This window comes from Sitophilus oryzae, unplaced genomic scaffold, assembly GCF_002938485.1.
Source record: "Sitophilus oryzae breed Bouriz unplaced genomic scaffold, Soryzae_2.0 scaffold_1512_pilon_pilon, whole genome shotgun sequence".
NCBI classification, from domain to species: Eukaryota; Metazoa; Arthropoda; class Insecta; order Coleoptera; family Curculionidae; genus Sitophilus; species Sitophilus oryzae.
In genome coordinates this window covers 109,468-128,580 of record NW_022146184.1, presented here as the reverse complement: position 1 = coordinate 128,580, position 19,113 = coordinate 109,468, and the positions used below count along the sequence as shown (strand labels likewise).

Genomic DNA, 19,113 nt, shown 5'->3' with positions numbered 1-19,113 from the left:
TATTAATCAGGGACGTAGCAAGTCGAACCCGGGCCCTGGTGCAAGACCACCAGCGGGCCCTTTTCTTCATTATAAAAAAAACAATGAAAATGAAATAACACATTTATTGCACAAAAATGTATGGGGAGTAGTAATAAATGTAGTAACAAAAATATAAAACTAAAAAACTATTACTTATTAACTAATTTATAGTTATTTATGCTGAAAAAAAATCTACCTTTCTTGCCTTTTGATTGGCAAACAATGAAATTATTCTATTAAGATTCAAGTTTCTGGCTGTCTCGTTTTCTATTGATAAAATTGCCAAGCCGGAGAGTCTGATCTGCGACATTTTATTTCTTAAATAATTCTTAATTAATTTTAATACTGAAAATGATCTTTCGGAAGTCGCTACCGATACAGGAATTGTTAGAAAAAGGATAAAAGCACAGCAGATTTCTGTGAATGAACTGGAGATCATTTGATCGCAAATAACTAACTTCGACAAGTCATTAACTGAAATGTCTGCATTTATTTGATCTTTGTAAACTCGCCTGAAACTTACAATTTCTTGCGAAAATGAATATGATAGATCATAGGAATAAAAGCTGATCAGGTTTTCAGATAGGAGGACCAAATCAGCATCAGAATGATCTCTCAAGACCGAAGGAAAAATTACTTTAAATCTTTCAACTACGCTATTTAACCCTTTGAATCGATTTTCAAGTTGAGATATAATAACGTCCAACGTTATATTAAACACCGACACACGGAAGTTTTTTGGCGTTGAATAATCGTTCATCACATGATAACTCATCGAATTGTTTTTTCACTTTGCGGATCCTGTGTTCTTTAAAACTTGGATTGATTTCCCAACCACGAGCTAAATCAGCTGCTTCATTAATAACTTCCTCAAAACTGTTCCTCATTTCTGCAATGTCTTTCTTAGCAGTTTCCAAAAGTTTTGACGCTCTTTGAATATCTTGGTTTTTACTCTGCAGTGCATTGGACACAAGCTTTGTGATACTTAATATTTTATGTTCAATCACTATCAATACAACTGTTTCAAAATTTTCCAGTTTTTTCTTTAATCCCAGTGCTTCATTTTGTTCCGTTGTTTTCGAGCTTGTTAGGGTTAGTTTTGTCAAAACTTGTAAAATTTCTCGATAGTGAAACCTTAAGCTATGAAGAGAATCATAACGAGACAACCATCGCGTTGGGCAAATCGTTTTAATGTGTGCTTCTTGGATTCGAACATTTCCGTCAATACTGCCCATCGTTTTATGCTATGTGCAAAAAATGCATAAAGACTTTCTACAAAATCGTAAAAATTTTGTAACTCCCTTGAAATTTTTACAGAGTCATTGATAACTAGGTTTAGATTATGTGCAGCACAGTATACATATAACGCGTTGGGTTGTTTTTCCAAAATTTTGGCCTGCAGGCCATTGTAGACGCCAGTCATGTTAGCCGCACCATCGTAGCCTTGAGTTCGTAGTCTTTCAAAGCTCAAATTATTCTTTTCAAAGAATAATAATAATTGTTTCACCATGTCTTCAGCAGATTGCCCCATACATTTTTCAAACCCTAGAAAAACTTCCCTTATAACAACATCACGAATAACATTGTCGTTATCCTTGATGAAGTCGGCATATCTCACTACAAAACTCACTTGATCAATTTTTGAAATATCTTGAGTTGTGTCCATTATTACTGAAAAAAATGGAGATTCATTTATTTGACTGATCAATTCAGTTTTTACCTCATTGGCTAAGAGGTTGATAATTTCGTTCTGAATGGTTGGCGACAAATATTTTACACATTTTTTATCTTTTGATAAAAGCTCTTTCAAAACTGGATCATAAATTGACAATAGCTCAATAATATTTAGAAAGTTGCCACGATTGTGATCGCCATGATATAACGATTCATTGTCTCCTCTGAATGATACATTATTTTTAGCCAAAGTCAATGTGACGTTAATAACTCGTTCCAAAACTTTAATCCAATAATTATTTTTAAATTTCAGCGTTTTATCCAAGTCCGTGTCCAATACTTGATCGCTATTCCATTTGTTATATATCAGGCAAGCAGAAATGTGATTGTTAGAAGATTCGTGCTTAGTCATACTCCGAGAAATTTGACCCCAGCCATTAAATCCATTTAGCCAATTTAATGATCCTTGAGTCTGTCTCCAAAAACCCAGCAAGGTTCGCAGTAAGCTACATCCAATGTTGGTGAGTAACACAGCCAATTTTTTCTGTATACAATTCCTGACTTGGATCGTTGGTTGTAGTACGCCAAACTGAACGATCGACCATTAGCATTTTTAGGAAATTGCATATTTTCTAGTTGACATGGTCCGTATTTTGCTATAAATCTTTTATTCGAATCGCTGAGAATACTGCTGAAATTACTCTTTTCGGTACTGAGATGTGAAACCGTTGTTTGTGAAACAGATACAGATAGGGAAGTCGAAGAAATTGTGGTTGACTCATGGTTTTCTTCTTTTGCAATACTCATTGTAATTGACTTCGGTGATAGAGGTATTCCGGGGTCATCCTGATCGTATTTATTTTCAGGTTCAGACAATTCAGATAATTCAACTGTATTTTTCTAAACACGATGGAAAAAGGAAGTTAATTTAGGAAGTTTTTCCCTTTCACGTTTTTCAGTTTCTTTCCGTTTTCGCTTTTCAGCTCCCGACAAATGTTTGTACTGACTCATATCGCAGCTGAATGCAAAACTAGACAACTTAAAATTTAGGTATTTTATAGGGTGTCCCATAAGTCACCGATCAAATTTAAACAGGAGATAAGGGAGGTAATTTCCAACAAAAAAAAACTATAAACATGTATCCTAAAATACCTGCTTTTCAAGATACAGGGTGTTGAAAGTGAAAAATTACAATTTTATTCAATGAAAAAACGGTACGCCACTGCTTTTTTTCCAAAATAAAAATTATTTTCGTAACCTCTTACTAGTTGCTGTCAAAAATGGTCTCTTGTTTTTGAACTTGAAAGAAGTTTTTGTGTAAAGAAACAACAATAACCCTGTATCTTGAAAACCAGGCATTTTAGGATACATGTTTATAGCACTTTTTTTGTTGGAAATAACCTCCCCTATCTCCTATTTAAATTTGATCCATGACTTATGGGACACCCTATTCATGACACCAATAATTTTTTTTGTCATTAGATAACTTTTTAACTTAAAAAGTTATCTAATGGCAATTTTCACATAGATTTTTATTTTTTTGTAACAGATTAACTAAAAAACACACTACTTTTTAATTTAACGGATTGCGTCCATTTTTCAGACAAGAAATGGGTAAAAAGAACTTAGTTTTATCCCAAGTACTACTTTTTTCTAATGTTTTCTCTTCTTTTCGTAAAAATGTGTTTTTTATTTTTAGCCGTAACAAACAAACAGTTGTAAAGAATTTTAAAGTATTTTGAAAATAGCCACTAATAGTATTATCATTATTAAACGTCCATCTAAACATTCCGCCGTTTCTATAAAATGACTAAAAATTAATTACCAAGTTACTACAGTCAGGCTTCAGGCTAACCCCTAATGTAATTACACTTACACTAATAAATAATATTAAAACTCACTTCAAAAAGTAAAAAATATCAATATTACGATTTACCGCGAATCACACCGATATTTGACAGCGCCAGCGTGCGAAATTAAGATTGCACTTATGACGCGCTTTTTTGTTCTGAAAGAAGAAACTCGGGATGTACTATTCAATCGATTTAATAATAGCCATTATTAAAAGATCGGTCTTATAGTAATGTGGTGAAATACCTGAACAGGTAATTGTAATGTAATTTTATTTCATTTCTGCAGATATTCTCAAATAATGCTAAAAGTCAAATTTAGAATCGGGTTGCAAGAGCCAATGCCGCTAGGGCGGCGTCGGGCCCCCCAGGGCCCCGGGCCCTGGTGCGCCGCTCCACTTGCACCCCCTGTTGCTACGTCCCTGATATTAATGTTATAAACTTATTTTTCAGATCAGGTAGGGAGACGTATGGAGGTAATGCTGTAGGTTATGTAGAAGTGAAAAGAGACAAAAATATTTGTTTAGTACGTGGAAAAATAACTCCAGAGCATAGCGTGAAAAAGAATGTTTTTTTTTATATATATTGACACCCCCATACCCTTGTTATTTTTAAAGATTGTTTTTTTATGAAATTATAGGAAATAAATGGTTTATCAGTAATGAAAATATTATACAAGGTGTCCAATAAGCAAACGCCAAAATTAAGTTACTTTTTTAAGTGAAACACCCTATATATTATTGGATTATTCGTAGATTTCTAGATATTCTAGATATATTTCATGTATAATATCCTATACCAATCTTCAAAAGTTTACGAAATATTGACAGTTGAAAAGCGAAAAATACCTACAATGGACCACCTTTTTTGAGACACCCTGTATAACTAGAATTAATTTTAAAAGAGAGTATATGAAAAACCATGCAACTTTTTTATTTAATGTTTTCTTCTAAAACTTGCAGTTCAGGCTGTATGTGGGTGTCAAAATATAATGAATAACCCTGTACATTCAAATTTCATATACCTATGTAAGACAATATAAATAAATATATGAACTTACATCAAAATGATCTTCACAACAATAAATCGTAAAAATAGAGGATAATTTAACGTTTTTCTTTTCATCTCTTCTCATGGCATTGGACCATTTTTTTCTGTTTTCGCTCATCCATTACTATTTATAAATATCACTAATTAGTAATTATGTATTAATTAACACAAATAACTAAAATTTTGACTCTGCTTCAACAGCGTTTAAAAGCAAACTGTGTAAAATAAACACGCGTCTGGCTCCACTCAAGCAGAAGAACGGCGGGTGACGTCACAGCGGCAAGGCGCGGTAGAGAGCGTTTGCCCGGCCATTTAAATTAACAATATTTAATTATTTTATATTAGAGGCATTTCTTAACCGATATCAACGATTTTTTTTTTGTTCAATTTGTAATTATATGAACTATTTTTTAAAACCATTATTTAAAAACATGCATTTTCCTCATTAGGCCTCACCGTGCCATTTACCTTTAAATTAGGGTACCAATAAGCAACTGTTAAAGGCGCACTTGATTTTATCAAGTATTGTTCCTACCAGCGGGAGCTAAAGCTTCATTGGGGTCTGTGTGGCACCATCACGCTAAGAATGTTTCATTATTAGGATGGTGGGTAGTTTAAAAAGTGTGCCCCACTGAGACGCTAATTTTGAGGAAGCATTAATTGAGTGGTTTGATGAACTTAAAGAGGCCTAAAGTGAGATGAAGATCATCGAGACATTGATTTTTCTCCAAAGAGTAACCATAACTCCGATTCTGAATCTCTTACTTATAGAAGAGAGAAAATTGAATAATCAATACCAGAAAAGGTATGAGTGGTAAATGTCAACCATATGTCAACAAAGAAATGACAAAAAATAAAAATCGCATAAATCGAATGTGAACGATCCATCTGCAGGAAATGCAGATCCTATTTGAAATTTGCATGCACTGTGTTTGAAAAAGTTATGCACATTCAAGATTTGCAGTTTTGTTGAAAATAATTTTTAACTGTTTATTACTATAACTTCATTAGCAACAAGTCCACAAATGACGCTATGTTTTCCCTCCTTACTAAAGTTTACTCCAGTCTAAACAACCATCATTTTACAGCAACAATTTTTTGTGATTTTTCTTAGGCGTTCGATTGTGTAAAGCATAAGATCCTAATTAATAAACTGCAGCGCTATGGGTTCAGGGGATCATCTCTCGAATGGTTTAAGTCGTATCTGTTGGAGTGCAACGCCACTGGGACAAAAGAATGCGCTAATCCGTATTTCGGGCCATATGTTTAAAACACTTGACTGTGACGTAAAATGCAAAGGGACGCGAAGGGTCGCGTCCACTTTTACCTCTTTTTTCTAACACTTCTTGTTTTGAACTCGCTTGTGACACTGTCGAGGCGCGCTCTTAATTACTTACTACTCTCAAAGATTTTTTGGAAAAATACTCTATACCAAAAATACTCTATACCGTTTCTTAAATACTCTATACCAAAAATACTCTATACCATTTTGGAAAAATACTCTATACCGTTTCTTACGTATTATTTTATAGTACCTATTTGTTAGTATTTAGAACTTGTTTATAAGCGTTTTATTATCCTATTTATAAGGTAATAAACATAATTGTTGAAAAGTTCGTATTGTTGTTAAAAACGTATTAGAAAGCATTGACTCGTCCACAAATTCGTGAAAATAAATTAGTCCAGATGTTTGTAAAAAGGTCTCTAATTATTTGGAGAAGTTTCCTCGTATCGGTAATTTTCAGGTTTGTAATATGTATATGGTAATAAATAGATTAAAACTTATATTTCAGGAAACAGCGCGGGCATTACAGATTGTTGTAAATCAGTTTTAAAATATAAAGAAACAGGTTTAAAAGTTGAGTTAGTAGAGAAGACCTACCAATAACGTAATAAAAGTATAAGGTAATGTTGGTAATGGGACCCAAGATCAAATAACACTTGAAATATATAATATATCTATTGCATTGTTTATATATTTCTTGAAATATATATATTTTTTTACTTTACAGGATACACAAAGTATAATAAAAAATACAGTTACTCACTAAAAGCGCTTAAGGTTTCTAATAGATGTAGTTAGAATATCAAACACCAAACCAAACCAGAAATTATGTTTTATTTTACTGGTATTCCTCACATTAGAAAGGAAAGTCATTTCATAAATAAGCAGAAGGACATCGTATAGTACACTCTATATTAATAATTCTTTTTTATCCTATATTTGTTAGTTGACGCATCATTTACTAGGTATAAAATTTAGTACCGATTCCAAACCTATAGTTGTGGTTGTGTTAAACAAACATTTCTGGCTCTCCTGACAGGAGTGTGACACAAATTTAATAAAGGTATAATGTGGATAATGTTCTGATTATTACAGTTTGCATGGATGACTGTTTTTGTATGTTGTTATTTTTAATAAAGTATATTTAATGAGTTTTTGAGTATTTCTTTTTCCCTCAGAGGATTGTGTTCTAATCTTTATATATAAATTTTCATAAATTAGGTATATCTACAATATTTATTACCTTATAAGTTTTTGCTAAAGACTTTGTAGTTGATACAGTTTAGGTGTTTGAAAATATATAGGTAGCTGTTTTTGCACACATCAATTCAATTTGTGATTAACTGTACTGAAATAAAAACAAATTAAGAGAAATGGGGTGATCTATCAACTATAACATGAAACGCATATCATCCTATTTCCAAGTCTTCTATTAATTTTACTTATTAAACAACTATAATTATTCAATAATCTTGATAATTCAAGGAACTCTCAGATATCGTCAAAACATGAAAACAAAAATGCACTTTCTATAGTTCTTACGCCCCTTTAACTAAACTATAAGAAACGGGAGTTAATATTCTCACTGAGAAAGTTTATAAAATACCTTTAAGTAAAATCTCTTCGGATCTGCGGTAAAATACCTTTATTCTTATTAAATAATTTCAATAATCTATGTTTTTATTTATGATTTATGACAACCACCTAATAACCTAACTTTAACGTCAACTTGACAATCCTGAAAAATGTTATTGTTAACCAAAGGGTAAATCAATTTCTGAATTCGTTAACCCCAACTTATTTTTCATAAAAAAAATTACCAATTTTCGTAACTAGGTCGGCCATATTGAGGAACTTTTAAAAGAATTGTACTATAGGTAATTTATAGGGATGACTTGAGCCCGCATAGCCAACAACAGACGACAATGGAATCAACTACAAAGAGAGCAAGAGGAAATGGTTGAATAAGCTGAGAATAATAATGATGATGAGCTTGATACCTAATAAAATAATAAGTCATAAGAGAATGCTTTTATTTTATTGCTAGAAATATCATCTAGTTAATTAATTAAACAACTTGAATTTCATTATATGCACAAAATATAAGCTTATTAGATGTCTGTCCAAAGGCCATTATATAGATTCTAAATACACTTCCGCCTAGAAAGTGAAGTTTAGCCATTTCTTTCACGTCCACTGGTATTCCTTTAGGTAATTTATGAAGACCCTGAAATATAAAATACTCATGTTACTGTAAAAGACTAAAATTGGTGAGTTCTAGCCTCGGTTCTAGCAATATCCAGTGAATATCGGCACATCAATTAATGCCAATATTTCGGTGAAAGGTCGAACATTTATGGTAATTTTATTATACATTTATAATAATAAAAGTTGTCAATAACATTTTGGATATCGCAGCTATTTAAACAAATAATTTTAATTGAAAGATGGAAATGATTAACAGGATCGCTAGTCTTTATTTCTTATTACTTTTCTGTAAAAAGATACCCCGTAAAATGGATTTATTTGGAATCTGTAAGGAACAAAATATTGCAAATTTCAAATACAAAAACCAGATAGCAAAATATTCTGCGAAAAAAACTGATGCTGAAGCTGAAGCGACTTTGCAAAATTCGAAGTTAGGTAAGATAGCGTTAATTTTTTCCTTCTGTATTTGAGGTCCCACTTCAGCACCTAGAGTAATTGCGGGGCTTGTGTAAAAAGCCCCCCCAAGAACTGTAGGGTTGGGAACATTTAGTATGCAAGAGACACTTAATAAGAGTTAGAGCGAGGTTAGAGCCTTCTTGCACCGTAACTTTAATCCATTTATATGTGATTTCCCGTAAGTTTTTCGTCCAATATTAAGTCCAGAAATTTGATTTCAGTTTTAACTTCAAGAGGGCAATTGTCCATGAAGGAGCGGACGATACTGTGGTCAACGCAGTCTGTAAAAATGTACTACGTATTTTCTTAGATAGTTGGAAACCATTAACGCTAGAATTTTTTACAGCTTGGTATATGACATCTTCTAGATAATAGTAGATAATATCTACTGCTTTCTCCGACAGTTTTTGTAGCACAGATTATAGCAAGATTATCAAGATAATATATACATTTTTTAACATTTTTATGCATTCCTTCGACTAGAACATTGATTGATATAAGAAACAAATTATTGCTGAGAGTTGATCCTTAGGAAACATAATTGTCCAATGTCTTTATTGTAAAAAGAACATTTCCCAAACGTACCATAAAAGTCCTTCCACTTAAAAATGATGTGATGAGTATAGTAAGCTTTTATGAAAACCCCAATTATGTATCTTACTCATAATTCCAAGTCTCCAGGTCATGGTCATGTCAAATGTCTTTTCTATGTCAAAGAATACAGTTGTTGAATGGGTTCCTTCCTTAAATGATTTGGATACTTCATTTTCGAGAAGAATTAAATTATCTAATGTTGATCTTCCCTTTCGGAAACCTGACTGACAATTATCATTAAGATTTCGATGTTCCAGTAACCAGGTTAAATAATAGCTTATCATTCGTTCAAAAAGCTTCCCCATACATCAGGTGAGTCGACCCATACAACTGATGGGTCGGTAACTTAATGGTAGCTAAGGATCTTTACCATCTTTTAGGATGGGAATAATGATTGCCGTTCTCCATCAAGCTGGGAAGTGTCCTCTACTCCAAAGTTTATTATACAGTTTTAAAAAAGCATGTTTGAATATTCTGGGGGTATTCAAAAGCATGTTATAAATTATTGAGTCTGGCGCTGACTGGATATATGAGAGCTTTGAGAAATTCCACCATTCAAAAAAGGATTGGCTATAGTCTAGTTTCTGACCAGTTTCGAAGTAAACAAAAAAAAAAGTTTTGTTGTTCTTTGTTTCCAGGAACGTTGCCTTATAATTTGAGTCACTACTGACTGCGGAAAATTGTTCAGCATTATTTCTGATATTTCGTATGGGTTATCGACAATGGTATCATCAACATTCCTGATCGAGTTTATGAAAGAATGTATCTCTATTAAAAGTTGATCCGGTGTAAGACTATAGACATAGCTCAGTTTTATTATTTAAATAATTTTTCGCGTCTTTTAGATACATACAAACTGCCATTACTCGCTGACGAGTATTCGACACGCATCAGAAGATGGTCACGCAAGGCATTTTTTTTTCATGAGCTTTTGTGTAAGTGAAAAGCCCGATATGTGATGTTATTTGCCTACCGCACTCCGGGCATTCAAAAATCTCATTGCTTTGTCGCCTCTTTACTTTTTGGTAGTCGCTGTTAACTGAGTTTACAATTCTTCTCCATTGAGTTCTATTGTGTACTGCTTCTTCCCAGTCATTCTGCATGTTAATCCCTTTTAAGTTTTCGTGGAAAATGTCCTTTGAGTTGTCCACCCGACCTCCTCTTGCCATTTACAAGCTCACCGTAAAGCAGAGATTTTGGTTGCGGTTTTCTTGCATTCTGCATACGTGACCAGCCCATCTTAAGCGGGATTTTGTAACCATGACTTAAAACTTACTCTCTAAGTTAGCTTTTCAACAGATACGTTTGAGATATGATGGAACCACCACATTCTTAAGAGTTGTCTAAGGTGTCTCTGTCGCAAGTTGTTTAATGCGTCCATGTGTCGGTGGTACGGCACCCAGGTTTCGCTCCCATATAACATGGCGAGGGTTATACTTGCTCGGTACACTGCAAGTTTCGTTTTTGTACTCTAGTCATGATTGTAGAAAATCCTGTCTTTTAATTTCCAGAATGCTCTTGAGGCGCTGCTATTCCTGTGCTGAATTTCAGAGTCGATATTGGCCTTTTCCGAAATCAAACTGCCGAGGTAATTGAATTCCGCTACATATTCCCATAGTCTTTCTCCGATTTTTATAGCAAAACGATTCGTTCGTGCTTTGGAATTCGTTGGAGAGCATTTTGTAGAGCTTGGTAAAATTTATCCTTATCCTCAATTTTAGGGTCTAGGGTGGAAGCGTAGGCACTAATGATGTTGACGTAACTTTTGTCTGATATGGACTACCTTAGGGTCATAAGACGTTCAGAGATACCAATAAGTACTTCTGTTAATTTAGTGGCGATTTCGTTTTTGATTGCAATGCCTACGCCATGAATTCTCCTGTGAGTTGCGGTGTGACCCTTCCAAAAGAAGATGTAATGCTCGTCAGTGAGACTACCTTCATCCGCAAAGCGGCAGCATCTATATGCGCCATAAGAGCGGCAACATCTATATTTAATCGGCGGAGTTCCTGTGAGACTAGTGCTGTTCTTCTCTCTAGTCCATTTGAATTTAGCTTGTCCAGTAAAGTGCGGACATTCCACTCTGCAAACGTGAAACATTGATATTTTTTGTTTCTCCAATGATACGCTCGAGTAGGCACCCCCTCCTGGAGATCCGATTGAGGGGGTATTTTACCTCCGGACAATGATTTTGTTCCACTTGAATATTCCATAATTGATGTGTGTTAGCTGCGTGAAAAGGTTTAACTGTGGCGGTTACGCTGCTGAACAGTTTTAGCTACAAATGTAGCACGGGATGGCTGTTTGGCTATGGCATATGGAGGACCGCGACAATAGTTTCGTTGTGCTACGTTCTCGCCCGGCTTGGTGTAGTTTACTACTCCTCTTTCCCAGAAAGATGGTAGGTCTGAGGGTTGTATAAAATTATACCGCCTATACTCGGACGTCAGAACCACGTTTGTGTAAACAGGGTGCACCACGTGAAGGTGACGTTGACTTTTGGGTAAGCTAGGCTATATGTACCGCTTCAATACCCCTTGCACCCCTATTCGCGTTTTTACATATACAGCAAGCGCTTTTTCTAAACATCACCTACAAATTATTGAAATAATTAATATTAAATAAACATTATTGGCTTTAATAAATTTAAATTTAGGTTGGATGAATGTGAAATATGTATTTCGGTAGGTATATTTTAGTTGATTTGGATATAATTCCTGGTTGTAAAATCAAATCATCCAACCAAAATTTTATGTTCGGTTGTTAGAATTAAAAACAATAAATACCTACTTTTTTCAAAGGGCATTGAAAAGGTGGATTCAAAGCTTCGACGAAAGTTAACCAAGGACCATTGACATTTAAAAGTTTACAAGTATATGGAATAGGTATTTTATGGTAGTTTTCGCAAGAATTGAGTGAGCTTTTGTCTTTGCATCTGATCAATCGAAATTCTGACTAAAATTTATGTAATATTATCATAATTTATTAATACACAGTGACAAAAATTATGATTACTTTAAAGTCTTCAAGAATGTCTTCATTCAGAGCTATATTAAAAAATATATAATACGTATTATTCCTCAATTCAATCTTGACATTTTTCAACTGCATTGCTAGTGTTATTCCTTTGGATTCTGGACATCCATCAGTTAATTTGTAGATGCGAAAGGATTTTTCCTAGAAACAGAGTACACATTTTATTTTTATTCATCTCCAGTATGTAACAAAGGATTCTGACAAACGGGGAAATATATCACAGTAAATAACCTATCGATATATCAGTGCACACCCGAAATACAATATAAACTAACTAGACTGCTAGGGAAGAAAAAAGTTGAAAAACATTCAAGTTCTGTATCTAATGTGTTAATCCGATTTTTCGTAATTTTTTATTTTATTACTGATTTTTAAAGGGTAATTGTATTTTTTTCCAAATAAATACATTTGCCCTTTATCATATTTCCTTGTAATTGTGTCATAATCTTAAGTACAAATCTTTATACGGATCGGGTTTGATCTCGATACCGGGTTTTGTCAACGACACCAATTTTTATCCGAAAAAACCTAATCTAAAAGCGGTGCCTAGACTTAAGGATGATTCACGCTATACCGTGACGGGTCCGAGCCGTGCGTCGGTGAAGACACGGCCAAACATTGTCAATTTAAAGAGGAAATTGCAAGTATCCAATCCCTCATTACCAAAATTGTATGCTTTGCCAAAAATTCATAGACCGGACAAGTCTATGCGCCCAATTGTATCGGCTGTAGGTTCACCGACTTATAATTTGGCAAAATGGTTATCAAGGGAGTTCGAAAATTTACCTGATCATGAACCTTCTTTCGCAGTTAAAAATAATATTGAATTCATTAACAAAATTAAAGATATAACATTGCATGAAGGTGAAATTTTGGTCTCCTTTGATGTATCATCGTTGTTCCCAAGTGTTCCAATTCCACATACTTTAGGCTACTTGAAGGAATTACTGAACGCAAATGGTCTCGACAACAAAACTGTGACTGAATATATTGAGCTTACATCGTTATGTATGAAACAAAATTGTTTTCAATTTAATAACAACTTTTTTGAACAACGGGAAGGTACAGCAATGGGTAATCCATTGTCTCCATTTTTAGCTAATTTATTCATGAGCAGGTTTGAAGTGGAGGCTAAGAATCAGTTTGAGTATTTTCCAAGAGTTTGGTTTAGGTATGTGGATGATATTTTTGCTGTTTTTGACACACATTCAGACACCATAGATAATTTTATTTCTAAGTTAAATAATCGTTTTCCTTCCATCAAATTTACGCATGAAATTGAGAACAACGACAGATTACCATTTCTAGATGTATTAGTTATTAGAAATGCTAATAAAATTGCCTGGAATTTGATATCTATAGGAAAAATACGACCACACGCAGATATATTCCTAATGAATCACATCATAGTGTTGAACATAAAATGGCTAGTTTAAATTTCTTAGTTCATAGATTACTTAGTTTCCCACTTAATTTCCCACTCCCAAAGATATGAAATAGAAAGAGATTACATTAGGAATGTAGCTGAGTGTAATGGATATTCTCCTTCACTAGTTGATAAATTAATTAGAAAACGTAGGTATAGGTTAATGATTTCTGAAAATTCGACTTTTCAAGTGGAGAAAGATACGTCTAAATATTTTTCGATACCGTTTGATAGAGAGTTAACCCGTGGTCTAAAAGGAATTTTTAAGAATGTCAATTATAAACTTGTGTATAGTGCTAATAATAAATTACAACAATTATTAGGTAATCCAAAGGATAAAACATCTCCACTGGAAAGGTCGGGTATTTATGAAGTTTCTTGTAAAGATTGTAATCAGAAATATGTTGGGCAAACTAGAAGATCAATATTAACTAGATTTAAAGAACATTTAGCTCACATAAGATATGGTAGACCGGATAAATCTTGCGTTGCCGAACATATTGTTGATAAAGAACATTGTATAGATCTTAATAATTTAAAATTAATTAAACAAGTCTCAAATTACAGGCAATTAAATGCATATGAAAGCATCAGAATTAATAAATGTAAAGATAGTATGAACAGAGACAACGGTCCAATTCCTTCAAGTTCTTTGTTCCTACTACTCTAGTGGCGGAAATCTAACTGTTACGCTCAGTTAGCTCTGACTCGGTTGGCTAGTTTTTGCCACGCCCACTCGGTGCCCACTGGGCGAGTATATAAACGCTCAACTTGTAGATTGTACTTTAGTTTATAATCATCTGCTGATGATGCTAACATGGTTAGCGAAACGCGCGTCCAGTGTAAAAGTAAAAGTGTTTTGGTGTATTGTGGTGATTTAGTGTTTTTATTTTGCTGTTTAACACCAAAGGTTCCAACCCTCAACTGTAATTGTCAAGTGTTATTTACACATATACATTCATGCCAGGCCGAGCACGATCCGAGCTTCGCCGGAACTCGTCCGTGCCCCGTCCCAGAAATGCCGGCGTACATTTTTTTCTCGGATCCGCTTCGTTCCCGCCACGTTGCGGAAAGCATGTATGTACTTTCCCTGGTGCCCCGACTGCAATCTGCAGTCATGATATAAACAAAGTACACTTTTTATCATGTCTGTAGTAGGTAGTGAATCTTACAGCAGTATTTGATGACAGGGAATGCATAAAACTGAACAATGTAAGGATATAATGAAGAAGATAGGTCCTTCATCTTGCCCTTTGAGCAGGTGTTGTTCTTTCTTCATCAACTGTAATTAGTACCAATTCCACTTGCGAGAACTTTGGCATTGTTCTTATTAAATCTTCGTGTGTCTATGGGGCTGTGTTTTATAATATACTCAGAATTAATACGAGCCCCGTTATCAACTCGGTGTTGCATAAACAGAAGGCTTGGACGTGGCTCGGTGTCTACTTCACAGAACGTGCCCGGCTCAGACACGGTCTGGTGTACTGTGAATTATCCTTATGGTGTCGTAGACAAAACCTGTGTTGAAATCAACACCAGTGTCAGCCTAACACCGGTTTGGTTTAGTCCGGTATTAACACCGGTGACGGACACCGGTTTACCGACTGAAAAATCGGTTATCATCAACACCTAAAACCATGTGGTGATTTAGTGTTTTTTAGCCGACCATACCAATAGGTATGGTAGGCTATTAAGAGAAAAAAAAGTTTTTTTTTTAATTTCACCCAAACTGAGTTATTTGGATCATAAATGACCTAAATACAAAATATTTTCATGGTGTCTGTCTGTCTGTCCGTCTGTAACACGATAACTCAAAAACCGCTAAACCAATTTTAACCAAATTTGGCACAAAAATACTGTGGCACCCGAGAATTTGGCCATTAGTTTTTGGTGGGGTAGGGTTTGGTAAGGGGGTATGGGAGAGGGTTAAAAATTTTAAAAAATCGTAACTCAAAAATTACAGTAGCTAGCGAAACGCGGTTTTCAATTTAAGATTAAAAATAATATTTGCAACAAAATTTCTTGTACAGTATTCATAATCATAATAATCAGTCAAACTTTTTATTAACATATTTAGTATGGGCGGCTATACACTATCGGACAAAAGTAGAGCAACACTTCAAGAAATATTTGCAAATCGCGATTTTTTAATTATACATGCATGATAATGTATACAAATACAATAAATATAAAAGCTACGAAGTAGGTTTTGAGTATCGATGACAATAAGAATTTTTACTAGCAAAACAATATAACTTAATAGCAACGCGTCAAAAGTAGAACAATATTCAAATAATTCATTCCAAAGAAGGGATTTAGCAAAAGTAAAGCCCAAAATAATTCTGCGAGGTTTATTTTATGTTTTTTTAAACATTTCTATGCTGGATTAGTCATGTCAAGAGGAATTCCAATTTCAAAAGACTTGAAGCAAAGAGTTGTGAATGCATTCATAGAAGCACAGAATATCTAGCTACGCAACAGAAGCCTCGTTACATGTATAAAATTGTAGGTAGCAAAAGGAGACAGGCTTTAAAAGTCTGTCTCCAAATCAGATATTTTGATGTGGTAGTTTCGCTACTACATAATAGAGGGCAATAAATTTAAAAGAAAGCAGTTTTCTACAAACAAAATTTAAAAGAATATTGTGCAGTGTTGCCATTGTGTAATTCATATCGTAATACTTCCTGATAAAGCCTGCCTTCTAATTTGCTATATCATTTAAACATATTAAAATAGAACAGAGCTGTTTTTTTCAGTTTGCCATGTTAGTTGGAATTAAATCTTATGAGCTAAATTACAATCACTTCCTGGCGTTTGATTGTATAATTGAATCCTGAATTTTCATTGTAATTCGGCGACAATATAATAAGTATTGTTCTACTATTATAATACCACTTCCTGACGTTCGATTGTGTTCATACCAAGTTCATATTGTATAATCGGGAAAAAACGGCGTTAGCGATAGGTATGAAATGAATATCACTGTCATTTTATATGTAAATTTATATGGGAAATGTCATCGATCGTCCTTTTCCAGCCAACTGGACGCCGTTTTTTTCAGAAGCATATCAAGTGATACCATAATATAGTACTATATTACGATACATGGCGTTCGATTGGTCTTAAACTTGGTATACTATATCTTCAGTGACATTGTAATATCATGGTACTATGGAGCATATAAAGTGGTACCTTCTATAGTACTATATTTGATGACATAGCAATATTAGGTATATGGCGGCAATAGGGCTTAAACTTGGTATACTACGTATTTTCGGTGACATTGTAATATGATTGTACTATGATGCATATCATCTGGTACCATAATATAGTACCATATTATGTACATGGCGTTCGATTGGGCTTAAATTTGGGATACTACGTATCTTCGGTAATATTGTAATATTATGGTACCATGGAGCATAAAAGAGGTACCATATTACGATACCATTTCCTGGCGTTCGATTGGACTTAAACTTGTTATACTACGTATCTTCGGTTACATTGTAATATGATGGTACTATGATGCATATAAAGTGGTACCTTAATATAGTACCATATTTCAATACCATTTCCTGGCGTTCGATTGAGCTCATATTTGATATATACTTGCGTATTTTTGATGAAGCATACCAACTGGTACCATAATATAGTACTATATTACGTACATGGCGTTCGATTGGGCTTAAACTTGAGATGCTACGTATTTTCGGTGACATTGTAATATGATGGTACTATGATGCATATAAAGTGGTACCTTAATATAGTACCATATTACGATACCATTTCCTGGCGTTCGATTGGGCTTAAACTTGGTATACTACGTATCTTCGGTTACATTGTAATATGATTGAACTATGATGTATATAAAGTGGTACCTTAATATAGTACCATATTACGATACCATTTCATGGCGTTTGATTGTTCTTAAATTTGGTATACTACGGATCTTCGATGACATTGCAATATTATGGTACCTTAAAGTATATCGAGTGGTACCATAATATAGTACACTATTATGATATCATTTCCTGGAGTTCGATTGGGCCCAAATTTGGTATACTTGCGTTTCTTCATAAAGATTTGTTTAATTAATAATTTTAATTTATTTTACGAATTTTAATTTATTGTTCGATGTCGTGACAGCAACTTTTATGCCGAACTAATATATTATTAATTGTACCTGTGTCACTTTTTAAAATCTACCTAGGTCTATATAAATAACGTGGCAAACAGAAGAAATTTGTTATTATAGTATTTTTTAGTCAGTTAACATTTTTTGTACTGCATTTTAATAAATTATTTCCATTATTATTAAACTTATATTTGATTACTAACGTTCCAGCATTAATAAATATCACTATCAATCGCCCTGTATATTATTAATTTTAAAGGTAATTAAAGGTATTTTCTTAGTTAACATTATAAAGTATAGTGTATATTAAAAATGTATATGTTTTGTAATAATATACTTAAAACTATTTTAATAGCCAAAGGAATAATTAATATAAGTGTATCTGACAAGAAAAGAAGAATAGAAAGAAACACATACTGCATTATACACAATAAAAAGAATGGGATGCCAATTCAAGTCTTTTTGAATATGGCAACTGTGCATATTTAGCCGAGCTATAAGGCCGTCGACGAGCCGTCGATCCAAAACCGAAAGTTCAAAATTTTTAATTATATTCTGATTATGATATTGTCGCGCCATCTAGTATTCTATTTGTGCAATTTTAGCTCTTTCATTTCGAGTATTTTTCTGTTGCGTAGCTAGATATTCTGTGATAGAAGGTAACAAACAAGCCAATATTTCAAGACAGTTTGTGTTACCCCGGTACACTGTATCTAAAATAATTTCATCGTTCAATAACAGGGGACACTTAGAAAAGTTGCCAAAATCGGGAAGGTACGAACAGTACAAAGAAGATTAGTAGATGCAAAGTTATTTAGTAGACGTCCAGCCAAAAAGCCGTTAGTTTCGGAAAGAAATAGAGCAGCAAGGTTGGCATTCGCACATCGGCATTTAAACTGGACCGTCAACGACTGGAAAAAAGTTCTGTTCAGTCATGAAACGCACTACAAAATATTCAATTCTGATGGAATGAGACGTGTGAGGCGACCAATCAATACAAGGTTTAATCCTAAATACGTAACATCTACAATTAAACACGGTAAAGGCAGTGTATTTTTATGAGGTTGTTTCTCATGGAATGGGATAGGCCCTATACACTTTATTAATGACACGATGTACCGATTTGTTTATAGATATATCATACAGAATATTATGCTTCCTTATGCAGAATGGGAAATGCCACTGCGTTTTATTTTCCAACAGTACAACGATCCAAAACACTCTTCACAAGTTGTTCAACAATGGTTTAGGGAAAATGACGTTCGAGTTTTGCAATGGCCAGCACAATCCCCAGACCTTAACCACATCGAAAATCTCTGGGAAGAAGTAAAACGTCGTATTCGTACCCAAATGTTTCTAAATAAACAATCCTTGATAG

The 19,113-nt window shown here is 34.0% G+C and overlaps 1 protein-coding gene across 1 annotated transcript; it reads right to left on the bottom strand.

Moving 5' to 3' along the window:
- Nucleotides 1–734: 734 nt before the first annotated feature.
- On the bottom strand, nt 735–2,107 carry LOC115878429 (zinc finger MYM-type protein 1-like). Its single transcript, XM_030894939.1, has 2 exons — nt 1,337–2,107; nt 735–1,265 (listed from the first exon to the last, which is right to left on the bottom strand). Exons 1-2 carry the CDS (start codon nt 2,105–2,107, stop codon nt 735–737), a joined length of 1,302 nt encoding a protein of 433 aa, XP_030750799.1.
- Nucleotides 2,108–19,113: the final 17,006 nt, after the last annotated feature.